Source organism: Numenius arquata, chromosome 3 (genome assembly GCF_964106895.1).
Source record: "Numenius arquata chromosome 3, bNumArq3.hap1.1, whole genome shotgun sequence".
Classification (NCBI taxonomy): Eukaryota; Metazoa; Chordata; class Aves; order Charadriiformes; family Scolopacidae; genus Numenius; species Numenius arquata.
Genome location: NC_133578.1, coordinates 55,692,328 through 55,719,908, shown reverse-complemented (window position 1 = coordinate 55,719,908; position 27,581 = coordinate 55,692,328). Strand labels below are relative to the sequence as shown.

Below are 27,581 nucleotides of genomic sequence, written 5' to 3'. Positions count from 1 at the left end.
GTTGCCATGGCCCCGGCTTGACGTCACGGGCGGTGCGCTGCCCGTGCCGCTGCGGCGCGCTGATTGGCGGAGACGCCGTGTGTGGCGCTGGGAGAGAGGCTGCAGCGCAGCGAGCCGCCAGACAGGCACAGTCCGCGCCGGCCGCCCGCCCGCCCGCCCGCCCCGAGACACCCGCCGCCGCCGCGCTCCCGCCGCCCACAGGTAACGGGGCCCGGCCGCGCCGCCGCCCCGCCACCCTGCCCCGGGGGGCTCGGCAGGGGGAGGGGGGGGGTCGAGCGAGGCGGCCGGCGGGCAGCGCCGAGCCCCCCCCGCCCTCCTCCTTCTTCGGCCTTGGCGGCGGCAGTAGGGCGGCTCCGCGGGGAGGGAGCGGGGCGGCGGGGGCCGCTGCGGGGGCCGCGCAGGTGAGGCCGCGGCCCCCCCTCCCCGCCGACGAGTAGGGAGGAAAGCGGGGGGAGAGCCGCCGGTGGGCGGCGGGGCGGGGGAGGGGGGCGGCAGGTGAGGGCCCCGCCCGTGAGGCGGCGGGCGGGGGCGACCCCGCGCCCGTGGGGAGGGAGGGAGGAACGGGAGGGGGGTGCGCGCCGCCTCCGCCGGGCGGGGGCGGGGGGCCTGGGCGCGGGCGGCCGCCGCTGGGTGTGGTCTCCCGCCGGGAGCGCTGCCCGGGCGCGGAAGAGCCGCAGCGGCCGCCCCTCGTTCGGGAGCGCTTCCCTCCCCCCCCCCCCCCCTCCCGCCCCCCCTTGCCTCCGCCCCTCCTTCCCCCGCCCCAGCCAAGGGGTCCGGGGGTAGCGGCGGTTCCCCTGGGACGGAGGTGGGGGCTCCTCCTCCTCCGCCGCCCCCTCGTTCTCCCCCCCCCCTCCCCCCCGGCTTCGTCCCTTGGGGCTGGGCCCGCGGGCTTCCCCTCGTCCGGCCGCTGCCTGGGCGGGGACGCGGCATCCTCCTCCGCCGCCGCCCCCGGCGCTGGGCGGAGGTGAGTGGGATTAACGCGCGCTGAAAGTGGGCTGGGCTCCGGCGCCGATCCGCCATGACAAAGGCGGCCGGCGAGGCGCTCGGTGTCCCCGCGGCGGGCGGATGCGGCGGTGGCAGCGCGGGGAGGGGCGGCCCGGAGCCGATCCGCCTGGCCCCGGGGGGCCGCGCCGCCCCGCCCGCTGCTCCCCCGGGCCGCTCCATTTTCTGCTGTCACCTCGCCGGCGGGGGAACCGCGGGCAGCGCCCAGCCCTGGCCGCGCCTGCGGGCGGTCGCCCTCGGCCGCCGGGAAGGACACGGGCAGCGTGGCCGCCGGGGAAGGATGCTGCCGTAGCAGCCTGCGGGCGGCCCGGTGGCCCGGTAGATTGGCGTTGAGGCCGGCGTTTTAACCACCCTCGCCCAGATCACGCCGGGTGGTAATTAACCGTAAACCAAAACCTTGCCTTAAAATGGCTCCTTAGCCCGCCGTTCGCGGGTTCTCAACACACGTTTGCAAACGCTGCGGAGCCACCGCTGAGTTTGTGCCCCTGTGTTGGGGGTAGGAGCTACTAAAACTTTCCCTTTCAGGTGACTGGAATGTTAAAACATGCTTAATTTATTCCTAAATGGAAGATAGTGCCACTATTGTTTGCGGTAACTTCATGTGAAATGACAAAAAGGTTAATGGTTTAAGATGCTGGATTGTTGTGTATGGAACGTACAGAAATACATAAAACATATGTGGCCAAAATTGGTTCTTGGTTTAGTAAGCTAGTCAAACTTTAAAGGATGGTGTATCCCAAAGCACGTGCCAGGGCCTCAAAATGATCGAGTCAAGGTACATAATAGAATGGGGTGTGAGGGAGGAGCATTCTTTCCTTATATACCAAAAAAAAACCCCAAACCATTATCTCTGTTCAGCAGAGCTTGATTTATTTATTATTTTTTTTAAGTGCTGATAAGATGCAAGTTGTGAAGCATCTCAGACAGGTTGTGGTATCTCAAATACCGATATTGAAGTAATATTTTTAAAATAGTAAATTTTCCTTTTGTGTCTGAAAGCATAGCCCCTCAGGCTGAGAAGCAGTACCTTGCTCAGAACATCTACCATATGCCATTTTGGGAAAGGAAGTTAACACTGTTGAAGGGTGTATACTTCGAAATGTAGATATATGGTGGATTATGACTCTAACATCCAGTGTGGGATTTGATTTGCCTGTGCCAAGTGTTTCTGCATGTAACTGTAAGATTCTGTTAAGGCACAGAGAGTTGCCTGGTACTACTTGTCTAGTTTTTATTTTGTCTGTTCCTGTGAAAAACTTACTATTGGATGTTTTCTTTGTCAACTTTGGTATATTGATAATTGGATGTGGTTGATGCTGCAGCTTGAATGTAGTCTTATGAGAGAATGATGGCAAAGGACTAGTATTGTTCATGTACATAAGATGGGACTGACTTGCTTTCAGTTCACCTTTGAATGCTTTTGTTTGCATTTATTAAAATAATAACATACTTTTAAAAGTTAACAAATTTTCAGGGGGAAGCAGTGATTTTAAGTCTTCGATTCACATATTGGTGTGTTAGAGCATTGAGAGTTTGCGTGCCTTGTGCTCTCTATTTCAGTTGTACCTCTACAGTTCCAAAGTACTTAGAGGTTGCTCTGCATATGAAGTTAAAACACTTTTGTCCTCTATCAATGTCTGAATAATGCCTTGCTATTTTTCCTCTTTAGAAATATCAGCATGGATAAAAATGAGCTGGTGCAGAAGGCCAAACTGGCTGAGCAGGCTGAAAGATATGATGACATGGCAAGTTGCATGAAGTCTGTGACTGAGCAAGGAGCCGAGTTGTCCAACGAAGAGAGGAATCTTCTCTCTGTTGCCTATAAAAATGTTGTAGGAGCTCGTAGGTCATCTTGGAGAGTCGTCTCAAGTATTGAACAAAAGACGGAAGGCGCTGAGAAAAAACAGCAGATGGCTCGAGAATACAGAGAGAAAATTGAGACTGAGCTAAGAGACATCTGCAATGATGTGCTGGTGAGAAATAATGAAACTGTTGATCCATTTTTACTTAGAGTTGCAGGGTAAATGGTGCTGGGTCCTCTGGGACTACTTCTAGTCTGTCAGTAAAGCTGTGGTCTCCTATGCTGTTTCTGAAGGACAAGGTTTAAAAAAAGTCTGACTTTGCTTCTGATGTATTCATTATTTATATACAAATAGTCATAGTTATGAATGCTAGTGAATTTGGAGACATGTTGAAACACTATTGTATATAAAATAAGAGGTATGAAAAACCAACATACTACTTTGAGACTGAACTAGATATAGGTTTAGTTTGAGGCTTTCTCCTCTGCCCTTCCCCCTCAGTGCAGTATTTGTATTCTAGATTGCTTTGATTTCTGCAACTTTAATATGCTGCTCTAGTTGTAAGAGGTAGTTCTTACTCTACGGAAATTGTGCCCCTCCCTGGGTAAGATGATGTAATGTTAGTTATGACTCAGCCATGCAGAAAATTGTCTGCAGGAAGGGGCAGTAGAAATGTTGTGATACCCTCTTAAACTTCAGATTTTTAGTAGCAAACTAAAAGGGTGTTCAAGTTAGACGCTTTCTGTGGCTTGTAGTTATGTTAAAATGTGCGTGTACCCAGCAAACAACCCTATATTTTCATTAGGAGACTGCTTTATGAAATCCAAACCTCTTCCAAATGCTTATTCCAGATTGTCAGGTTTTTTCGACTGGATATGCCTGTGGCGCTTCAGCGAGCACACGATTAATGGATGTCCAGTACTGCAGCCACTTGTGAGGTAGATGTTACTGTCGGGAATAGAATTGTCCATTGGACTGTGGAACCTACTGGTGTGTCATCCCATATGTGACAAGGGATCACGTACCTGGAGGTGGCAGAATGACGTGTGATAGGAGGGAAGTGTTAAATAGCTAAGTGTGTGCTTGAAGATCTGATGTCAAATGAACATTAGGATCAATGAGTAGCATGTATTTTGCTTGCTTTATAAGATAACTAAATGACGCTTCTAGAAGACTGGTTCTCTGAGGGTGTGTAAAAGTCAGCATGGATAACTCTTGAGTCTTGGCTTCCAGTTTAGGCTGGCTTCCATGGTTATTGTAACACACCCAGTTTCGTATCTTTTGTTACCTTGTGTAAGGGTAACTCTTAATCTTCCACTTGAAAATGGGAATGCCAAACTTACACATATGAAAGAACTGATTTACTAGTTCGTGTATTAAGTGGTGGCTCATCTATTTAAGCCAGGGAAATAAGGATCCAAATCTGGTGTTCTGATTTATTTATTTTATAAATTAATTAATTTACTTTATTAGTGGGAAAGTCCTCGGGGGTGGATGCTTTCAGCTCAGAGCGATCCGAAATTCTTTTGTAAACTATGTTTGGGTTTAAGAAATTTTAACTAAGTTATTGGGCTTAAAAACCCCCTTAGTGTTTGCAATTAAATTTTTTTTCTGATAATGGAAACCAGATTGAGGTGAAAACTAGCTTTTATTGTGCATGCTAAATACGAAAACTAAAACAAAAACCCAGCTTTTGAATTTGCCGCAGCAGCTAAAGTATCTAGGAGGGGGGGAACACGGGTGGGGAATCTTGTTAAATCTTCTGAATCTCAAAATGGACTTGAATTTCTCTTCATGTTTAATGAGAGATATGTATGTTATTCAAAGAAATTATTATTCTTTGACATGTTACTACTTTTAGGAAGCTAATGTCTTAGTAAATCTTCTGTGTTGCTACTCCAATTTTTCTTCATAGATTAAGGAAAAATTACTATCCAGAAGAAACAATGCCTTAGGCAGTGATTAGTAGTAATTAAACTACTTTTTTTAGACTTTTTAGACTTATGTTTAAAAAGAAAAAAAACTTTTTTTATTCAAGGGATAGGGTTTAAAAATGCTTTCAGTTGGCATGCACTACCTTTGACATTGTTAATTGCATTGAAGAATTAGGTTTATATTTAAAAACATATTCTTGTTTTCTTTGTTGGAATATTCTGTTCACATGCATTCTTACTTACCTAGAAACATGACTGACTATTGCTTTATTTGACATCCACTTTGCTTTAACAGAGGAAAAAGGATTGTGGTAACATATTTAGTTGGTTTTTATGAACAGGAGTCTGCACAATGCTACGTGCAAGTGTAGAACTAGGGTGGTGGGGTTGGTTGGTGGGGTTTTGTGTTTTTTTTTTTTTTCAGAAGATCCTCTGTAATTTTTGTACAGCATAATCTAGTCTATAACTGTTCACAGAAGTGAAAAACAAGGCTTACCAATCGTGGTGTGAAGTATGCCATTAATAGGACCTGAAGCGTTAACAGACTTTCAAAGCTTTCAGTCACGAGCCTTATCAATTGCAGTACAAAAGCAGCTTGGAAACTTTTGTACCTTTTATTAAGACTGTGAATCTGTTTGAGCTGTTGTTGCATCTTCAATTGCCTGCTAGACTCTTAAGTAATATTTAATACCCTGGGGTGTTACATCACAGCTGAGTGTGGAAGTAACTGGTGTCCAAATTTCAGTGTTGAAGGGAGGAAACCAATTAAGAGAATGTGTTTGTCACTAGCAGAATGTAGCCAAAGCTCGCTCCTCTGCAGCTTCTCGCTCTCTTTCCTCATTTATTGGAATCGAATTACTATGGATTGGAAGAAATAGCTCCTCTAATCCAGTAGATGCAGAGTGTACTAAACTCTTCCTGGGTTCTGTTCCCAGCTCTTTCACTAGTTTACAGAGTGAATAAGAGCAGTTAATGCTGGACGTTTTTCGTGCTTCATAACTATTTGACTCAGCAATAAAAATTTTAGTAGTTATGTGGGTTGGGTTCAACTGTTTGTTTTTCTCCTTTACACTGACCTTTTAGCAGGAAAAGCCAGCATCTACTTCCTTGCCACTTCCTAAATCTTTCCTCACTTGAACCTCCCGTGGAGTACCTCTACAGTTCTACAAACAGCTGAACTTGTCCTCTTGTGTGCTGCGTACAAAGAAGAGACACCTAAAATCTCTTGGTCTAGCACCAATTCTGTCAGATAAACACTGGAGTATTTTCAGGTGTAGTATGGTCTGGTATTGCTGATAAACTGCGAATAATTGCAACACATTGTGCATAGTACAAGTTCCTTGCACTGTAACGTTAAAGACTGAATTTCCAAATTCTTCAAGAATAATATAATGTGTGTGGGGAAGTACATACATTGCCATACTTGAGCATCTTAAATGATGTACTTCAGTATTATAGAAAATTTCCAGCCTCAGAAATGTCATATTAATACAGGAAATTAAGGTTTTTGTTAAGTATTTTTCCTCATGTTAGCTACTTCTGTGCTTCGCATCCTGTTTCACTTTCTATAGTAGAAGGGAGGGTCTGTCTAAAATACCAGTATAACGATCTTTTATTTGTCATTTCCATAATAAAAATTGTTATTAATATAACAGGTGTGGATTTTCTTCAAAATGCTTTTTGCAGTTAATGGGGAACAGAACTGTGGCTGAAGTGGTTCAAATTAAATCTGTGGTAAGATGAATTTTTCAGCTAATGAGGATTCTGAAGTACAGAGAAGAATGCAGAGAGAGGTCTTCAAATAGCTAACATCTGATACTGCTTGAGTGTTAAAAGTTCTCAGGAGCTCTAAACTACTAGTAGCTTTCAGGCAGTCTCTGACATGAGCTAAATGTAAACTAATAATTTAAAACACCACTGGCTATCTTCGTTTTAGTATGAATGTAATTCTAGACAGTTACACTCTCTTCCCTAGGTTGGGACGTACAGCGATAGTCCCCTGCATGTCCTCTGAAGTAAACCATATGTGACAGTTCCCATGTTCTTCCCCCATGCCCAGTCTTTTGGGTGATGTCGTTTCCTCCCCCCAGGTTTCCCCACAGCATACCTTGAGTAAATCTCTTTGCTTGCAGTGCCCAAGTGCTCTGTTTTGCTGTTTGTTTTCCATTTTGGTGGTTCCCCTTAAAGTCTAGAGAGCTTCCTGAAACCTTGGCTGCCCTTCAGCACTCTAGAGTTACTGTTACACATAGGTGCTACTGCACCGGCCTTTTTCCCCCACTCTGTCCCTACAAGAAAAGCTGTGGGGTAATGGTGCTGTTCAGGACCCTCCCAATAATATGAATTGTTTGCTTTCTTCATGATGCTATTTCTTCCTAACTTCATGCTTAGAAGCATAAAATGGTACTCCTTGTGTGCTTATGCTATTTAGATTTCTTTGCACTTGTTATGGATGCTTCACTTTTTAGAAATGGTAGAAAAGAAGGTGCAGTTAGATCTCAGCTAAGTGACTTTAAGTGTACAATACTTTCATGTGTATGTTGGTTTTGGGGGGGAGAGCAGGAGAAGGTTTAGTAACCTGTCATGGGGCTCTGGTTCACTGGAGTGAAGGGAGCGTAATTAGAATGCATCTAAATGGCTTTTTTAAAGAATATATCACAGAATTAATGCCTGTTGCCGTCATACTCAAATTACTATGGGACTATTTTCTAGTTGCCTGTAAACATCTAATAGGGTACTATATTAACATCTATAAAACCTGTTTCTGCTCTAATTCTTGATGACAGCATTAGGAAATGTTGTCCTCTGTCTTACAGGAAGCCATGTGCTTTTTGACATGCACACGTGTGTGTTTTGCTGGGGTTGTTTTTAAAGTCAACGCTTGTATGCTTAGTGTGTCCTCCTGATGGTCAAAGAGCACGACTAACCTATGGAGTGGTGCTAACAAACAGATTGCTTATGAGCTCAAGTGACTGATTATACCATACAACCTTCCATGCTATGAAGATACCTGATACTAACAAAAAATTCAGTGTTCTGACTGAAAATTGCTACCTTTAGTTCTGGGTCTCCTTCAGGCATGCTTAATTTTTTACTTTTGACTGCACGTTGTTTCTGTCTTTGAGATGTGTGTCTGTTATTTGATATTCTTGGAAAAGAAGAAGAGGCATTTGTAGAAGCTTCTGTTTGCAGAATATCAATCACAGAAGAGGGGTGGTTAATTTCTTGAAATCTAGGAGTTAGGTGCCCAAAATCTTTGTTTTGAAAAAATTAGTCCTGATTATTTTAAGCTGTTTTGATAGACTAATTTTGGTTGGAAGGGAGGTCATTTAGTTCAACTCTGTTCAGAACAGATCCAGTTAGACCACATTGCTCAAGGCCTTGTCAGTCAAATTTTGAATATCTTTAAGGATGGAGAGTCCACAACCTCTCTGGACAGCCTGTCATAATACTTGATCATACTTATGGTTAAAAGAAAAAAAAAAATCCTTGTATGTAATCAGAATTTGCATGTTCCAGCTTGTGTGCTGCCTCTCATCACATCACTGTAGACCTTCAGGAAGAGTCTGGCTCCATCTTCTCTAGGCAGCTGTACACAGGAGTAAGATCTGCTGGTCTTCTCCAGGCTGAAGAAACCCAGCTCTCTCAGCCTTGCCTTGTACATCGTGTGCTCCAGACCTGTAATCATGCTGGTGGTCCTCACTGGACTCCAGTATATCCGTGTCTCTCTTGTACTGTGGAGCCCAAACCTGGATATAGAACTCAAGATGTCATTTCATGTTGTTAAGATTTGTGTTAAATGGTGGTAATAGATAATGTGCTAGAGGCATATGTGAAAATACGTGAGTATCTCTGGTTCACAAATGCTTTTCGGAATGAACTTTTATGTATCACAGAGCAAAATGTAGCCAGGGTTTACTAATGTCCCAGGATGGTTATAATTTAAGCTCTTGATTACCTCTCCAAATCTAGCTTTTTCAGTTAGGGTTTGGCTGGTGTAATTGCTCAGATACATTGAAGGTAGAAGGCTGAGGCAATTTGCATCAACCTCATGATTTCGCTTTGTTAATCCTTTAATCACTTCCCTGGTTGTAGCTACACCCCTTCAGGGTTTTTTGGTTGGCTTTTTTTTGGCTGTTGGATTTTAGTTTGGGGGTGGTTGTGTGGTTTTTTTTTTTTTTTTCCTGCAGTGAAAGCACTGCCTAAACTAGAGCAATTTTTTTTTTTTTTTAAGCAAATGGTCTTCATTTTTTTAAAGCAAATTAAACTGTTGAATCTTGTTGGAGAATTAAACGTTCATTCATGGACCAGCTCAAATATGAGATGACTTCTGTTGTTTATTTATTCTGCATTGTTCATGTAATTGTTTGTAAATGCATGCTCATGTTTGACAGGATTTTAGATTCCAGTATATATAAGTAATTTACTGGTCATTGGGATGCATGGGCAAAGGTGAGCTAGTACTTATTAATGTCAGCGAGAAGTGCATCCATAATGTTGATACGTGTGTTTGATGCATCCATTTATCATAACATCAGCTAAGGTGCTCTGTGTAAATACAAAAAAAAAATTTGAACATGCAGTTACCATTGATACTTCTAGTAGCCACGCGCACATGTGTGTATACGCTTATATACATGTGTCTATATCCTCTTGCATTTATCAGAACAAATCTTTACTATAACAGTCTGCTGTATTAATTTCACTTGGCATTAATGTTTAATAATTGGCTTTGATTTTTTAAAAAAGTACATAGTGCTTAACACTGTTCAAAAGCATCTGAGGAACAATTTGCTTTATTTGACAGCAACCTTCAGTATTAAAGTACTTTTTGCAGTTGCTGCTGCTATGCAGTTCTAAGCAGCAAAATAAAATAAGTTGATCGGTTTAGGCACCTGTGACAGATACTCTCCTCCTGTGCTGTTGAAGCAAGAATTTAATAGGTTGTACTTGAAATTTTGTGAAGCTGCTAAATGTGTTTGTTTCACTGGTTGGTTACTTCGAAGGCTAAGAGGAGAAATGCGTTGTTAAGATACCACCTTTTACTGTGCCTGTGAAAGCTGCAAGTGGTAGAAATACAAAACTTAGAATATGAGCAGAGTTACTGTGTTATCTCTGTACATCTGTATAAACAGATGCCACACTATCTCTGGTTTTATCTGGAAACTTCTGTCTTGTTACCATGCATTTGACAGAAGTACATGTTTCTGAAAGAGGTTTTCAAACACTTTAGTTGTTCTTTGCTGTAGGCAGACACAGGGGCTCCAGACTCTGAACCTGAAGTTGGTCATCCATTCAGGCAGTAGTTGACTACGGTTTTGAAATAGTTTGAGGAAACTTGTGCTATTAAAGTTGATTGAAGAGCATTAAGATTGTGATTATTTCTTAAGCTTGTTTTTTACTGAATCCCAGCGCTTGTGTAGTTGCTTATTTTTCTTGAAGTCTGACAGATTGGCAATGCCTCTTCTAATGAGGAGTAATAATAAGTAATTCTGCTGCTGGGATAAACAGTAAACTCTTATTATTATTTTTTATCACATGTAATGCAGCTCAAATAGGTTAGAGAGCAGTTGTATGTTGGTTTGGGGTTTTTTTCTGGACGTTATTACCTTCTGTGATTATGCAGGTAACAAAATATTTGACAATGGGAATCTGATCTCTAACTGATCAGATTCTCCTAATGCAAAGTAGGCTTACATGGCTAAAATGGCATTTTTGCTAATAAAATGCTTTTATTAACACTCTATGCTATAATGAACTTCTAATAGATACATAGTCTACTTAGGAGGTATCAGATCTGCTCGGAGTGCAAGCAACTAAAGATAAATTGTTCCTACTTCTGTTTCTTACCAAGGATAAAAAGTATTATGTCATGTTTATGAGGTTTTTTAATAGTATTTCTTCAGAGACCAAACTTACAGCATCTTAAGACAGCTAGAACGTGTTCTGGTTCAGAGTACACAATAGCTGTCGCTTAGACTTACCTGTTCAGCAGAAATTCTCATCCAACTAATTTGTTTTCAATTTTGTTATTATCTCAAGTTTCTCAGCAGATATACTGTTTCTTCAAAGAATAATGATTGATGCATTTGGTACCATTCTATTTTGTTGCAAGTCCCCAGTAGTCAAGAAATAAATTAATGAGGTGATTAAAAAAAAAAAGAGTAAAATTTGCATCTAGGCTTTGATCCTCAGCAAAGACTATAGTGATGCCTCAACAAATTTAATATTTTAATCCTAATTATTTTTCTATTAAGTGTCTTATTGGCTGCTGCCTTTCGTATGCGTTTTCTCAGAGTTGGTTACTAAACCAGAGAGGTATTTTTGCCTGTGTTTAAGAATTTGATTCCTTCACTGTTGCGTGTTTGCTAAGCATACTTTGGTAAAAACTTGTGATGATTGGCATGAAGGACTTTTTAAAGTCTTTTGAATTATCTCAGGGAGTATATCCTTATATTAAGCACATTTGCTTCCCTTGCCATAAATACTAATTGGAAAGCAGAGTGGTAGGAAGAATAAGCTAGTAAAGGGCATGATAAGTCTAAGCTGGGGAGCGTAGATCTGCAAGGAGAGCTACATGTGTGGCTGCAAAAGTGTGAACTGAGATGCTGCTCCTCATTGCTTCAGTTCCCGTCCTTTTGTGCAGACTGATGGTGTGTCCATCCTGAAGTGCCATATCTTCCCTCTAAGCATCCTGTGGGTGGTTTAGTGCATACACCTAGTTCTTACTGATTTCGTTCTATCTCCCAGCATATGTGTCAGCATGAAGATGATTTTTCAGGGTGTCCTACTTCTTCCATGTTTTCCTCTGCATGTCCATATGTGATGGACATACGGACCTATGTCTTAATCTAAATGTGTTTCTTTAGAATGTTTTAGTAGTATTTTTTTGCATAAGCTGAAATTTCTTGCCATTCTTTCTGCTATACAGGATTCCCTTTTTGCCATTAGTCCTTTAGTTTTTGGGTTTTTTTCAGTTACCTTCTTATTACTCAGGCCTCATTACCTCCATATTTTCACTTAGTCAATCTGGTGAAGATCTACAACAGCAAAACGGCTAATCAAGTGTACCTTTTTCCTGCTTTTTTCAATCCTGTGTGTCCCTGTGCATGTCACATCTCCCACTGTTGCATGAACTCCGCAGTCAAATTCTTTCCTTCCCCTGAAGGTCCTTTGTTCCAAATTCTGAATTCCTCCCCAGCTGAAGCTCATGGTTCTCATCTCTTCCACCCAGCCTTCTCACCTTTTTCAAACTTCTGCTGCTGTCTGTTTATGTGGGCGGCCAGTTTGATGGGAAGAGAGAATAACCGGTACTGAGAACAGGCAGCAGGCTTGTTTCCTTCTTCAGCAGATGTTTTACCAGAGAGATCTCCAGTGCCACAACAGCCACTAGTATTTGACAGATTATATTGTATTCCTGTTGCAGCGAGCAAATGAGCAGATAGAAATCTGTAGCTAAATTTAAACTAAAGGCTTTGCTTTTGGCTGGAATAGGAGGCTGACAGCAGAACAGTCCTTTTGGTTTTCCACCAAGAGGGTTGGAGGTCACCCATGAGGCAGCAGTTGCATAGCCCTGATCCACAGCTCTGAGTAGAATTGTAATCAGAAGCAGCATAATGAGCCTGTCTCAAAACAGCCTAGGTTTGGGAAGGGATTGTCTAAAAATATTCCCCTTAAAAATACAAATATTTGTCATTTTCCTCCAACAATTCAGATAGATGTGTGTAAATAAAATTTCTATTGGCCACGGATGGCTTGGTTAAATCCTTTGTAGTGTGTGTGCCAGCCTACAGTACAGCTAATTGCACGTGGTGTTTTATAGCTGGAGTAACTTTCCTAATGGTGATGCTGAGGCAGAAAACACGTGCCTGGAAAATCACACGCTAGCTTTTTATGGGAATGATAGGTGTCTTGAACTTGTCTGACACTTTAATAACTTTGTCATCAAAATAGAAGTCTGTAAAAAAACAGCTTAACAAAGGTGTGCTGCAGTTACTGTGCTGGTTGGTTAGTGGGTTCCACTTGGTGAAAGCAAGTACATGTAGCTCTTCCTCCAAAGTGTGTACCTGGAAACACTGATCTGAATCAATTTTTTTGAATGCCTGCCTAAGTACACCTGATAGGTACATATATGTAATTCTTTAAAATACTCATGCTCAGCTGTTGGTAGGTGTATCTTGATGCATCTGGAAACCTGAATCTTAACATTCAATAGACTAACTTTATTGCTTGTTCTAACACAGTGGTTCAGCTGGATGTACCTTTTCTTAATATCCATCACATCTTTCTTATTTTCCTTTCCCTCCTCCTCTGCTCACCTTCTTCCTTTTTAAAGAATAAAGTAAATAGCTACCTGGATGGTGTGAAAGTGCAGCGGGGGCTTTTGATTCCTGTTTGGGAATGGTACTGAAACTCTTCAAATAATCTGAAATTATCTGGTAGTCTTCTAAAATGAGTGCAGACTTCAATACCAATGCTATTACAAGCTAAACTTCTTTTTTAAATGAAACTGGGAAGTAGGTTAAAGACAAAAAATAACACTTCATTCTGTGCAGGTAGTCAAGCGTCTCCAGCTTCTTCTCCGTAGTGTATTGTGGGTATTAAGGTTATGTTGATGTAAGGGGAGTTTGAATATGTGTGTGGAACATGGATAAAAAGCCTGTTGAAGGTTACTATATTCAGAGAAACCACATCTGGCTCAGGAAGTCCCTAGGCATTGATGGAAGCTGATGGAAGCATGACATTTTCTTGCTTTCTTTATGTGTTTTTCTAACGGCATCCTCTTTTGGGCAGTGTTGCAGGTAGCTTAGTAGACAGAAGAGTCCTGTCAGCCAGTACAATCCCTCCTATGTTCTTGTAATGTCTTGGAGAAAGATAGTGGCGTGCTGCTTGCATCATGAAAATACTAGGACATTGTCAATTAGTATGAAATAGGTTTCAGGCTGAGTTTTAAAAAAAAAAAAAAAAAATAAAAATCTTTCTTTCATGTCTTCCATGAACTTAAAAAGCAAAGAGTTCTTCCATATTGTCTTCATCCCCATGCCATATACCACAGATGGATGACAAATAAATTAAAGTTCAGCTGATACACCTGTGTAATTTATCTTCAAAACTACAAATTATGTCATAACTATGTCAGGTGGCTTTTGATACTGCAGGAAAACAAAAGGCCTGCTTTTTTTGCTCTGAGCAAAACTAATACTGTTTAAATTACCTAATGTTTATTAGTGTATTTTGGATTTTTGCTGTTCTGCAGCTTGGTTCTTTTGTGCCAGAGCTATATCTTTTTTTTTGTTCCATAGTTCTAGAGTTTTTACTCTACAGCGTGTCTTAATTAATTTTTGGTATTTAAAAACAAAGTTTCTTGCTCAGTACCTTAACTATGTATTGCCTACACATTTACAACTATATTTTTCTAGAATCTGGTGATTTTATTCTTATGCTCCTCTTTGTCAGGAGGGGAATATCTTAAATAGAAAATTGAGCTGTTGATGCAGTCCTCAAGTGCATTAATAATTATCTAAAGTTCCCAGGCAATAACACTTACTGAGACTGAGCCTTTAATAAAGGGAAATACGCACAGAACTAAAGGCAGCAAGGCAAAACTGAGGTGTTGATTTTAATGCTCTTATGATGAATTTGGGAATAGTCTTCTGACCCACACAAGTCATTTGCCAAAGATGTAAGCAAATGCTTCTAAAAGAAGGGCAGTTTTAGGCTTCAAGTATCAGGAAAGGACTATTCAAGTCTTTATGGGTTGGCTTCCTGTCTTCAACTGAAGTTCTCACCACAACTTGGCAAACTGAAGCATGTCTACTTGCAGTAAGAAGCAGGCAGGCTTTTTGTAGAGGGTTGAGTGTTGGGGGTTTTTTTTGTAACACAGAATTACTACTTGTTATGCTTTCTTCACACTCCTAACTGAGTCTGATAACTTCTCCATTTCGGACTTCATCTTGCAAAACCACACGGACAAGTCCATAGGGCCTTTCATCAAAATAGGCTCAAAGCACAATGTGCTTAATGTTACCATCTGTTGACTGTGTCCTGTTCTGGCAAAAGAATGTGTGCAAGAATGAAGAAAGTGAATCTCTTACAGTTTAGTGTTTAAAATAAGCCAGGATTGAAGTTTGCCAGTAGAATAATGAAGCTGTGTGTACACAGCCTCTGTTACATCTTTGGAGACAAAGACTTTTCTCTAGTGCATACTTGCTGGGGGTGGGGGGACCACACCAAATATATGAGATCTCTTATCTGTGGTATGTGTGAGCAAAGCTGACATCTCCTGAGCTCAAGTGTGCTGTCTCTCCCGGTCCAGGGGACCAGAAGGCTGTTGACTTAGTCATAATCACAGTTGCAGATGTGAAGTGTTGATGCCTGATCTTTTAACGACCAGCATATTAGTAAGAGTTGATACTCAAATTTGGTATGTGCATGTTTGGGTTTTTTTTAAAAAGTAATAATTTTCCATTAAGTTTTTGCTATGAAAAGTATAAGAAGCACTTGTACAAGCTGTTACAGGTTTTGGCTGAAAGCGCTCCGAGATGCTGCTGCGTCTGCCTAATTGACTACAATGCTATGGTTTGTTTCACAGCAGTTAGATTCTTGCTGTCAAATTAAAAGCTCTGACAATTACAGCTGAGTAGTTGTGAGGTTTGGGGGGTAGGGAGTGGTGTTTTGGTTTTGTTTAAAAAGCTGTTTCTGCCAGATTCTGATTGAGGCACTGTAATTAACTGGCCATGGAGTTGTAGTTAGTGCATATTAGTATATATCAAAAACGGACGGGAATTTGGCACAATAGCAACAATGTCATGAATGAGCATGAGGGCTTAGCTACATACCACGTAGCTATAATATATCCGTGCTGTGTGGACTTCAGTTGTCTGGGTGTTGAATGCATCTCGGTGATGCAGATCACCTAGCAAACTTAGTCATTACACATCAGCTTATTGGTGCAGTCTTGGGCTAGCTGTTAGTGCTTCAGTAGCCCATATGGTGATCAGCTCTGTACTGATAGACATTATCGTATCGACTGGTAACGGAGAGAGAAGGTAGGTATATGTTGGTGGTACTATCGAAACAGTTCTTGTTTCTGTTTCTTCTGCTTTGTACAAACAGAACCCATCAATAGGACTTAAATATCAAGATAGTCTTCCTTGTGGAAAAAATTGTATCTTCCAGAGAAGCCTTGCAGTTAAAAGTTAAAGCTATTAAAAATAATATAGAGATAGACAGTATTCCCCATAAGCAGATGTGTTAGCAGATAACAAAGTGTTAGATTGGTTATTCCTTTCATTATGCCTAACATTTTATGTTACCTTGTGTAATTGAACTCCAAAAGGTCAGTAGTTTTATTGATCTCATCTATACGCCTTTCTGTAGCCACACCACCTCCATTCAGACTGCAGCTTTCACAGCCACTCTTCAGGATAAATCAGTGTACTCTGAGTCTTCAGGCTAACTTCAAAGGAGTGTTTTATGTTTACTTATGCCAGTAAAAGAAAATACATCCTGAACTAAAAAGATCAGTACAATCAGGAGAAACTGAATATATAGTACTAGATAAATAATAGGGGAGAGATCTCCTCTCAGTAATTTTGCATGCTAGCTTTTAAATGTTAATCTGCTTTCAAATTTTGTTGTTGCTGTTTATGAAGTACTTGGCATAAATAAAATTCTCCCAAAGATATGTGGCCTACCAGTCCTACATGTTGTTTGTATAAAATAGAGTCTTTCATCCAGATACAAGCTAGCTACCAGTGCAGTTTCAAAGCCTCTTTGCATAGGCTATATTCTATGAATAACTGTTCAAAGGGGTTTTCTTAGTTCATCAGCCTTTTAAATTTGACATGGGTTTAAAACTTCAATACAAGGTTTACACACTGTCTGAGCTGCTGTTGCCCTGCTACTATCTATCTCATTAGAAAGATTTTCTCAATTGGTAGTCTTTCCTCTTCTCTGCTGGTCCAGTTCACCATTCTGTTAGGTGTTAGCAAACGTCACCTTGTCTGTTGCTGAAGTCAAGTTTAAGTCTAGAAGTTTTGTTGCTGCTATGGGAGTGAGCAGAGCTGTACTTCTTAGTTGGACAACCTTCTATACAGATGATGAATGATTTCTGTTCCTAGACTCACTGACAATATTTTGGGCTGAGCAATTAATGGAGGGTACAGAAGGAGGGCGACTCCCCGTGGTGCCAGAAGGATAGGTGCAGACTGACACACCTGACTTAATTGCAGCCCTACAGAAAAAAACTAATAAGGAGCCTTATTCTCAGTAGCTGGGAACCTTCATTTGTCATTGGAGTCAGAGTTTCTTGGCACTGATGAAAAATGTCATAGCTATGAATCTTGAAGTTCTCTAATGGTGAGAACACAGCGTGTAAGTAGTTATAGAGAGCTGAAGCGCGTGACCCATATACCTTGCAGCCTTCTGCTTCGTTCCAGCTGCACTGGGCAGAGGTGGCTCTGAACCCTTCTTGCATAGTGTTGTGCCCTCCAGAATGGTGCCCTTGGCATGAAGCAGCTCATCAGCCCATTTGACTGGCTCCACAAAAAATACTGCTGCTGCCGACGTGCTTGTGTTGTGTTTCCTTTGTTGCCAAAGGGCTGTCTCTGCTGCTGTTCAGACGGGAAGCAAGGACACAGAGTATTTTTTGATATCTCCCTGCGTGGCTATAAAAGGAAGCTGTATACCAGCCCCCCCAATATTGGAAATACCTAATAGTAGAGATGATTGAATAAATACCTTCCATTATGTTGACTCTAATAAAGTCCATTAACAGTTTTTTATCTCTTTGGAGCATAGGCATAGCTGAACCTTGTCTGATTTTTGGTTTCTTCCAGCCAAACTTCTTCATTACCCTATCTGCTGAGATAGAATGAGAGAGAGCTGTCATAGCAGGTCACTTTATTTTGAAGGGTTTCATGCAAGGTTGAGGCTACCAGACTAAATAATCATGATTTATATAAATGAATTAGCAGTATTTTAATTAAAAACAAAACAACCAACCAAACTTGTTCACTCTTCTTGCTCTTTCTGTGAATTACAGAGTTCTGTAGCTTTATGTCAGTTGGCCTGTTAAGCAGAGCAGGTACCACAGGTAGTTGTGTCACAGTACAGTGGTTACAGCCTACTGTATTCAGGGTATGCCTGCCCCAGGAGTGCGTTGTAAGATACTCGCTCAACCTGCAGGATGCTATCTAGATGAAAGTACCATAAAGCAGCCATCGTTCTGTGGGTTGGAATGGAATTTGATTGTCCATTTCTGTGGTGTCATTTGAAATACGAGTTAAAAACAGACAAAACTGAAAAGTCATCTAATCTACAGAGGGGAAAAGACACAAACATTCTTACTAAAACCTCTGTTAAAATTTTTTTTGCTATGTAGCCTTGTATATGTAACAGCTTCTGATTTAATTTTGAGTATTCAAGAGCACTTCTGCACTTTTTCTGGCTTTTAAGTAACTGGCTTTTTTTTTTTTTTTTCCAAAGTCTGACTTTAAGCACTCAATATCAAGAAGTCTGACAAGCTTGTACCTTAATTTGACTAAATGTGTTGGAGTTAGTGATGGGGTTTTTTTTTTCCTTTTTTCTTTCCATCATAATAGAACTCTTGCTAAATTACATGACTGCCTCAGCTGGGAACTTGCTATGTTAATTTAATAAGCAGTTAGAATAATCTAGAAAAACCTGGTCTTAACTGGCAGCCTGCAGGGAGGATTTGGTGGAGTGACTCCAAAGAGCTACCCTTGCTTTGGAAGATATAGGAAACACCTGTTAGGGCAGCACATAAAGTCAAATAGATGATCCTTTTCAGTGCTATGCAGCTGACTGTCAGCTGTCTGGAAATGAAAGAATCCAGGTTCACCTTGCAGTTTCTTAGTGGCAATGCCAGTACAGCGTTCCAGTTAATGGAACTAGGTTAACGAGGCTTATTTATTGCCTGTGTATGTAAGATATTTGGGTCTGATTTAGCAGCTGATATTTCAGATGCTTTTATTATCTTCTGTGAATGCAGACTTTATTCCATTGTATACCCTCTGCCCAGACACTTTGGATTACCTTATTTTTGTCAGGGTACTGTATAATGGCTTATAGAAACCCTTCCTTTGGTCATACAAGGCTCATCTGCTAAATTAACACAGTCTTCTCACCACTGAGGCACAGCGTGCAGAATTCCTTTTCATACCTGGAGTTGTGACCCAGAACATGTTCTCCTTAGTTGAATATGCTATGTAGCGTGTGAAGAAAATAGGCAAAAATTAAAGCTGTCTTGACTTTGAAATAGATTGTAGTATAATTGAATTGTTGGTTCAGCGCTCTGTAAAAGTATGTATGTTCAAAACACTGTGTTCTGTGTTTCTCTTTTAGTCTCTGTTGGAAAAGTTCTTGATCCCCAATGCTTCACAAGCAGAAAGTAAAGTTTTCTATTTGAAAATGAAAGGAGACTACTACCGTTACTTGGCTGAGGTCGCTGCTGGAGATGACAAGAAAGGTACTGTATGTCAGCTTGTGGCTAAATATTGCCAAATTAGATTGCTTTTGGTGGGGTGGTGACATGACTAATTTAGAATAATTCTGATTTGGATGTACATTTCTGTGGTAATAGGCTTCTTGTTTTTTGACGAAAAATCGTTGGTCATTGTCTTTCAAATGAGTTATGAAAATTTCCATGTACCCGTACCGTTGTAAGCAGGGAGCAGATGTTCAGTCACAAGATCTTGAAATTCACTCCAGCTTATGTGTGTGTGCATCTGATTTATCACTGAAATACAGGTTTATGCATCTTCTGCCTGGCTGAGTATTGGTTTTTTACCTCTTCGCAGGAGAACAAAGTCTTGTAGCTTTTTGAAGTCTTATTCATGCTGTTTCTCCTGCATTTCTACAGTATACAAAAAAAAGTCTGAGCAAAGAGACTAGAAACCACCTGGAGAAGAAAAGGATTAATAAAACTAATCTTACTGTTAGGAAAATTTCTTCTGTAACCATGGTAGTTTAACGTCCAAATTTCCTTTTATTTCCTCTTATTTCTTGTATCTTCATGTAAGCAGCTTGTCATAATTGCAGGTAAGTTGCCTTCACCTAAATTTAGTTAGAAAAGTTAGTGTAAGGCACTTTAATATATTAGGTGGATTAACTGCTATAATTGAAGAGACACCCTAACTCCACCTTCAATTCAGAACGACACATTATGTTTAGATACAGCTCGTTGCAGACAGTGCTGAGCTGTTTCCTAGAGTTAGTTCAGCACTGGTGGCAGTGTGCCCTGAAGAGCAGTGCACAAGACCCCAATCTAGTAACTCCTGCTAGCCCGGAGCTCTTCCATTGCACACTCCATTTAGTCTGCACTCCATCTCCAGAAGTATGGGATGCTTGGGAGTGTGCAGACAGGTTTGACTTCTGATACTTTGTGCAAACTGACCCAGTCTTGGTGGTGGCGGAATTGCATGTGTAACTTCAGATCTGGTGTTGTACAGAGAGTAATTATATTTTCCTTTTAGTAATTTCTATTCACATGCATAGAAGGCACAATATTTTGAGTCCCAAAGTTTCTTTTTCTGTTGAGGATTAAGGTGCAGACTTTAAACTGTGAAAATCTTTGTTTAAAGTGGTTTTGAAGTTAATTTTTATTTAACCCAGTCTCCTGGCAGAGCAATTTTTTTAGTGGGTTTCCAGATGAAGAAAATTTACTGAAAGCCCATCTAGATCATACTTGCTATGGCTCCCGAACTTAAAGTTTCCAACCCCCAGGTGTTTCATCTCACAGGCTTTTCCTGTATGTTGTCTGTGACCTTGAAGAAGAGCAGTTGATAATTATTGTTCAGGAAATAATGGCCGTTTAGTTGGACAGTATTCTTTCAGCCTTTTGCAGTAAATACAGCAATAGTGTAAAGTTCCCAACTCTAGGAATTGGATTTTTATCTTCATAAACCAGATTGTTTATTTTAGCGACTGGGTTGTTTTTTTACAGCAATCTAGTGGACAGGAACGTCAAGCAGGTACCTCACCATGCTGTTTCAGCCTTGAACTTTGGAACTGTACTACACTTTCTAAAGAATTCAAGGTCAAAAATCTTGCAACTTGTTTTATACTGGGTGATTGATTTAAAAATTAACAGAATATATGAAATTTTGCACTAAGTTCCCCAAATCACTGCTGAAAAGGTAACTATTTTCTCAAATAAGGAGAAGAAATAGGCCTTTTTTTTTTTTTATGGAAGTTATTTATGTTAAATAAAATTTTCTAAGGCTTTTCAATTATGGGAAGAGTGAAACACTTCTCACTGTTTCTAAATTTAACTTAGAGTAAACCTCTTTCTTCCCAACCATAATATACCAACTTCTGGTCACTTTGAAGATATTATGGCAGTTGTCTGATTTTTCTGGAGCACTTCATTATTACTGATGAATGTAGAGAGGACAGAGTGTTGAGTAATTGTGCAGTGAGTGTCCTCCCTCTTCCATATTGAAGAGAACAATATGATGCTTTAACTTTCGTGAATACATAAAGGTGAACAAATAGAGACTGCATAAACATCCTGAGTGTTGGTACTCGCTTATTCTCAGAATTTGAGTACTTCTGACTTAAACACTGATGTATTTTTGAGTCCTTAGCCTAAAATTCCTTTCTTTATTTTTGAATACGTGTGACTGGCACTGTTGTAGAGATGCTGGATACGTTTCTGGTTTGATCCAGAAATGTTAGGATTGGAATCCTTTTGCATCTGAATTGAATGACTTCCTGCCCACCTTTTTCTCAGATGCTATTAACAGCCTCAGAGAGGGCAGGAACAAAGGTCCCTTTGTGCTCCGTGTCTAAAGTGTCTCTTGCCTCCTGCAGTCATCACCGGCATCCTCCAGCTGGTGGGCTCTGTTGGGCCGTGATCTCTGACTTGTGCAGGCATAGTCTGCTCCTAAGTTCAAGCGTTCAGTGAGAATGGAAACTTTTGAGCTCTTCAATCTTAGTATACACAATATAGTTGGGTTTTTTTCCACGAAGCGTTTATAACTTGTATAATTGAACCAATTAAAAGAATGGCAAAAGATTAATATCTAAAAAGAGAGACTAATTGTTAATTTTTCTCCCTTCAAAGTTTATAGGTACTAGAATGTTCAAGTTGGCTAAAAATGCTTTCCATATCTGCATTGGAAATGGAACTATGTTGAAAGCTTTTAAAAATTTACGTTTAATTGGGATTGAAGTATGCCACACTACCTTTGCCAAGCAATTTGAATGGGAATTTATAGCTGACTGTTACTGAAAGGGTTCAGCATGATAGGCAAAGGTCACCATTGTTTTCTGTGACTAAAATGTGGGTCTGTAATGCTTTGCGGCATTTAAAGACGTTGAATTTGTGGCACTGTTATCAAACCTGCATGTAGTTAAAACTTCAATTTTGTACCTTTTCGTGTAGGTGGTGGGTTTTATATTCCTTAAGTGCTACAAAACTGCTGCAAAGATTTGTAAATACAAGTAGTCACAGGGTGGCAGGGAGGGACTCGTCACTGAGCAAGTCACAGGTTTAACTTTGGTTTTCTGAGTAATTTAAAAATGTAATGTAGTAAAATCTTGATAAAATAGCGACTTGTTAGGTAAAGTGCTCATTCACAGGCATTCGGTCTTAACATACTTTGTTAATGCAAGCGTGAACACAGTCCTGATTGTATGTCTGAGTACAGTATGTGAATTACTTACTTGTTGTGGTTTTTGTGTGTGTGTGTTTTTTCCCCAAAGGGATAGTGGAGCAATCACAACAAGCATATCAAGAAGCTTTTGAAATCAGTAAAAAGGAGATGCAGCCAACACATCCTATCAGATTAGGTCTGGCTCTAAACTTCTCCGTGTTTTATTATGAGATTCTTAATTCCCCGGAGAAAGCCTGTTCCCTTGCAAAAACGGTAAGTCTAAGGGAGGGAAAAATCAATTTATGTTATTTTCATAACCTTTTGTCACACGGCCAATGGAGTTGTTTGTTTTTATAACACTAGGCTTTTGATGAAGCAATTGCTGAACTTGATACATTAAGCGAAGAGTCATACAAAGACAGCACGCTAATAATGCAGTTACTGAGAGACAACTTGACAGTGAGTATCGTTAAAGCTTGCATACTGTTCATAACGGGAATGGGCTTTGTGGCACTCGGTGTCCTGCTTGTTCATAGCTGCGGAGCTGTGTCTGTCATTTACTTACAGATGAGTTTATGGTACATCATCTTTCCGAGCTACATCTTTTTCTCCTACCTAGTCTTTCGTGTCTGCATGCTAATTAGCACAGTTTTCTGACATGACAAATTGACCAATTTTTTCAGTTTTTTTTATTCAAGGGATTTAGCTTAGGTGACGTAGTTTGGACTGTGACTAGCAAAGCTGTTATCTTTTGATAAACAGCATTTGAGAATACAGTTGCATTTGCATCTTCAAAACTTACGTCAAATTTAATATAGCTTATTCTGTGTGATTCACATGCAAGGAGTAGATCCTACATGAAAACTACAAACAAAGGTAGCAAGTCCATTTTAAGGCCTGTTGTTTGGGAGGTTTTTGTTTGATTTTGATTTTGGTAAAGCTGAAATTGGAATCAGTGCTAGTCAGGCTGTTCCATGGCAGTTGAAAAAAAAAAAAAAAAAAACCACACCAAAAAACCCACTGTCTTAATTATTTTTTTTCCTTCGACTTACAGCTGTCTGTGGTGTAAGTCAGGGATCGAGATTGTGTTGCTCTGTCAGAGTAATCAAAATCATCTTGTGTGGGGTTTTTTTTTAACCTACTTTGAACTTTAAAACTGGCAAAGCTAAACATCTAAAGCAAATGAAACAGTAAATGTAAGCAAACATGCAATAGTGTAATTAATATCATAGTTCACTCCCCGGTGTCGGGGGGAAGGGAGAGCTGCAAGCCAGAACTGCAAAAATAAGAAGCACCTTTTGTCACCAGATGTAACCCCTTGTTCACATTCTGTGCAGCTGATATCAGGGACATTTACAGAATAGCTGGGCCTCTTTTAACATAACTAGAAGTAAGGCTGTACAGTTGCATAAAATTGGAGTTACCATATTTTCTGCCTTTGTTTCTAACACTTTATTTCCCTATTCCTTGGAACCTTTTCCACTAGAATGGCAACTTCACTGAAAAAACTACTTGTGATTGTTCCAGCTGTTGCTTACCAAACAAATGGAAGGGATTTCTCAACCTCTGTAATGGAGACAGATACAGGGTTGGCGTCGCTCTCAATGTCTGTGTGTACTGTCCCCTTGTGAGATTGCTCAAGAGCTGTCCTTTGAATGACTGGTAGTGAAATAGAGAATAGAAGCTAACTTTAATTGCTAGCTTCCCAGTAAAAATAATGTAAAGCTTGTTATAGCAGTTGGAAAGCAAATTGTATCATACAAGAGCAGAAGTTGGACTGAGCTACCATAGTGTGTGAATTACAGTAGTAGGCCTGATAATTGATGTGAGCTTTCCATTATAAGGCAGAAAGCTGTAGACAGCTGCAGGATTCCGTATTCTTGGATGGGTGATAAGTCTTGCCTTAAATGCTTTGTGTGACCTGTACAAGTGCATTGATTCCATGTTTTTCCACAGCTTCTTGAGGTAGAAAATAAGTTTTGATGTATGTGTGACTGACAAAGACTGCAATGAATTTCATAAATATAAAAAAGGTCTGTTTTGCTAGTTGTGCGAGTCTGTTACAATGGCTTTTGACAGTGGTCCAGTGTGTTGATCAGTTGTGTGCAGCAGCAGTTTCCTCAGTTGTTGATTCTGTTTACGTTGAGTCTTGTATAGTTGAAAAAGAGTCTGTGTTCATTCTCAGCAGGGACTGAAGGCACAGAAGAGTTCAGTGTTGTTTAATATAACAAGTCACAATTCCGTTAAAGTAGATTTTTAGGTAATTCCTGATTTGCTCTGTTATGAAATTGGTTTTTTTTCTTTAAAAAACAAAAACCAAAACCCACAAAACCCTAAGGGTTTGAGTTTTTTTTCCCCAGCAGACTTGTTAAACTATGCTCTCAATTGGTAATCCTTCTTTCATGCCAGTCAGGCCCTTTTTATTTAATGAATAAAAGTATGTATATATCTGTAGATACTCTGGAGGTGAGGATTTAGGATAGAAGCCTCCGATAAAATTCTAATAAAACTGTTCCTACTAACTCTTCCCTGTAAGAATAGCACTGAAGTTGAGAATAACACAGTATTCTAATAATGTAGCCAGGTGCAGAATGTAGTGCAGGGGCTGGGAACTGACGAGTGTGCTGTTGTCTCCAGTAAACTAACTTGTTGCCTGATGCCTTCGGCGAGGAACATTTAGTGCAGATATTGTGTATTATGTTCAGAGCCAGAACAAAGCCACTGGTCTTGTGCAAGTTTCTCTATTGTCTTCTACTCCTGGAAAGGATATAATGTTTCTGATTGTGGATTTTGAAATTTATTTATTTTAGTATCTTGCGAGACCTTAATGTAGTTAGAGAATTAGTTGTTCTTAGGTTTTACCACCTTAAGCTATAGAGCGTGAAGGATTCGGTTAATGCTGCTATAACTCCATAAAGCGTGATATTACAAATCGTACTGCGCTGGTAATAGTTTGGAAGCAGCCAGCGTGGCTAAGTACTTGGTTCACAAAATAATTTCTTTGCCCTGGGTATTGCTCTGGAACTGATGCTTAGTTTCCTTAGTTGGTACTTAATCTTGATATATGACTGCTTAGTATGATATTTACGGAGCTGAAAATAAGATTTTGTGCATACTGCATGGTTAGCCTGACTTTCTACCCTCCTTGCCCCCTGCCCTCCAAGTTTGGAAGCTCTGTGTTCTGTAAGTTGCTGAAGGGGGGTACAACTGACAGAATAGAGCCAAAGAAAAGAGATTTCAATGAAACGTTCTTGGTTTTAAAAAACAAAAAAGCTTCAGATGCCCGCTTTGAAGAAAAGGTAACGCGCACTGTAATGCTGGATGTGGAGAGAGACCTTTACTGAAGCTCTTCCTTCAGAAAGTTGTGCAAAGTTCACTTGAGGAGAAGGTATAAATCCACAGGAAACCAAGTATTCTTAGTTCCTGATTTTTGTGTATCTGTTCTGTAGGTCTGATTCTTGCCTGCTTGTAATTGTATTCTACTGAGCCTTGTGGATATGAGACTTCGGTTTTGCCTGTTCATGAACTTCCTCACTCAATGCAGTGTAGAGTTGGGGCGCCTAGGACTACATTTCCATTTTGTCTTGTGTAGAAGTAATAGCCAAGAAATATACTCATGTTAACGTGTGCTTTTTTCCCCCCATGGTGCTTAGTAGGACCTCTTACAAAATTCTTATATAAGAAGTAGGCTTCCTTTCTAATAATTCCTTATTAATTATTAGTCATAAATGTTAATGTCTGACATGTTTTACTCTGTTTTCTTTCCTGAACAGTTGTGGACATCGGATACCCAAGGAGATGAAGCCGAAGCAGGAGAAGGAGGGGAGAATTAACCAGCCTTCTAACTTCCGTCTGCCTCATTCTGAAATTTACACAGTAGACCATTTGTCATCCATGCTGTCCCACAAATAGTTTTTGTTTACGATTTGACAGGTTTATGTTACTTCTATTTGGATTTCTATATTTCCCATGTGGTTTTGTTTAATATTAGGGGAATAGAGCCAGTTAACATTTGGGGAACTTACCTGTTTTCATCTGAGGTGGCCAATATAGGGTTGTGAAATTTTTATACCAGTTTTACATGTTTGGCATAGTACTTTTGGTACATTGTGGCTTCCCACAAGGCCAGTGTTAAAACAGCTTTCTATGTCAAGCGAAGACAACTGCTTGCATATTGGTCTGTCACGGTGGAAAAAAGGGATAATCAGTTGCAGCCACAGGTGTAGTTAGCATGAGTTTCCCAGCTGGAGCACACATGGCTGTGAGTAAACTGATGTCCCATAGATATTGCATGTCAAGTCAACATGTGAAATCTGTGGAATATACCAATCAAGTGTACATCTTTGATTGCAGCTGAAGTGTTCCTTAAGACAGTTTGATAACCCAGTCAACTTTCTCTAGAGAAGGACAGAGAAACGGTTCACATTCCATTATTTGTAAAGTTACCTGCTGTTGCTTTCATTATTTTTGCTACACATTTTATTTGTATTTAAATGGTTTAAGCAACCTAAGAACAAATGTACAAGTAAAGATGCAGTAAAAAATGAATTGCTTGATATCCATAATGACACTGTATATCGAGCACAGCAGTAAAACAAAAACCCATGTATTTAACTTTTTTAGGTTTTTTGCTTTTGTGATTTTTTTTTTGATACTTGCCTAACATGCATGTGCTGTAAAAATAGTTAACAGGGAAATAACTTGAGATGATGGCTAGCTTTGTTTAATGTCTTATGAAATTTTCATGAACAATCCAAGCATAACTGTTCAGAACATGTGTATTAAGTTGATGTAAGTGGAATAAAAGTTTTATGAATGGACTTTTCAACTACCTTTGGTGTAGATTTCATGTGATCTGTCTTCCCGCACCTTTTAGAGCAGTGGCAGTATTATACACAAAGTCAATAGGGAGGTATTTCTATTATGGAAAATCTTAATACACATGGAGGCATTTGGTTAATTTCAGGGAAGTCAAGATTTAATATTTCATATCTGATTTTACTGTTGCTCTAATTAATTGATTTACAGCTTTTAGATGTTGTCCACAACTTTCTGACTGTCTGGCTGGTACTCTGGAGATACCTTAACAAACATATGGTCCCCAGACTTGGGCAAAAGACATACAAAGTTCTTTAAGAGATGACCTTTGGAATAGGTCTAGTGACATGGAATCCCAGAGCTTGCTGTGACAGAGAACTGAGCAGGAGCCTCCAGACAGCTCAGAG

At 40.4% G+C, this 27,581-nt stretch overlaps 1 protein-coding gene across 1 annotated transcript; it reads left to right on the top strand.

The window, feature by feature from the left end:
- The first annotated feature begins 92 nt into the window (after positions 1-92).
- Positions 93-27,189, top strand: YWHAZ (tyrosine 3-monooxygenase/tryptophan 5-monooxygenase activation protein zeta). The gene is made up of 6 exons (XM_074146047.1): positions 93-201; positions 2,672-2,975; positions 19,103-19,226; positions 22,466-22,629; positions 22,720-22,815; positions 26,130-27,189. The coding sequence occupies exons 2-6, from the start codon at positions 2,682-2,684 to the stop codon at positions 26,187-26,189; spliced, it is 738 nt and encodes a 245-aa protein (XP_074002148.1). The 5' UTR covers positions 93-201; positions 2,672-2,681; the 3' UTR covers positions 26,190-27,189.
- The last annotated feature ends 392 nt before the right edge of the window (positions 27,190-27,581 follow it).

Bases quoted from the DNA above. Each gene is read 5' to 3' on its own strand.
- YWHAZ (XM_074146047.1), top strand. From the start codon at position 2,682: ATGGATAAAAATGAGCTGGTGCAGAAGGCCAAACTGGCTGAGCAGGCT. The intron at 2,976-19,102 runs GTGAGAAATAAT...TTTCTCTTTTAG, and splicing joins ACATCTGCAATGATGTGCTG to TCTCTGTTGGAAAAGTTCTT. The intron at 22,816-26,129 runs GTGAGTATCGTT...TTTCCTGAACAG, and splicing joins TACTGAGAGACAACTTGACA to TTGTGGACATCGGATACCCA.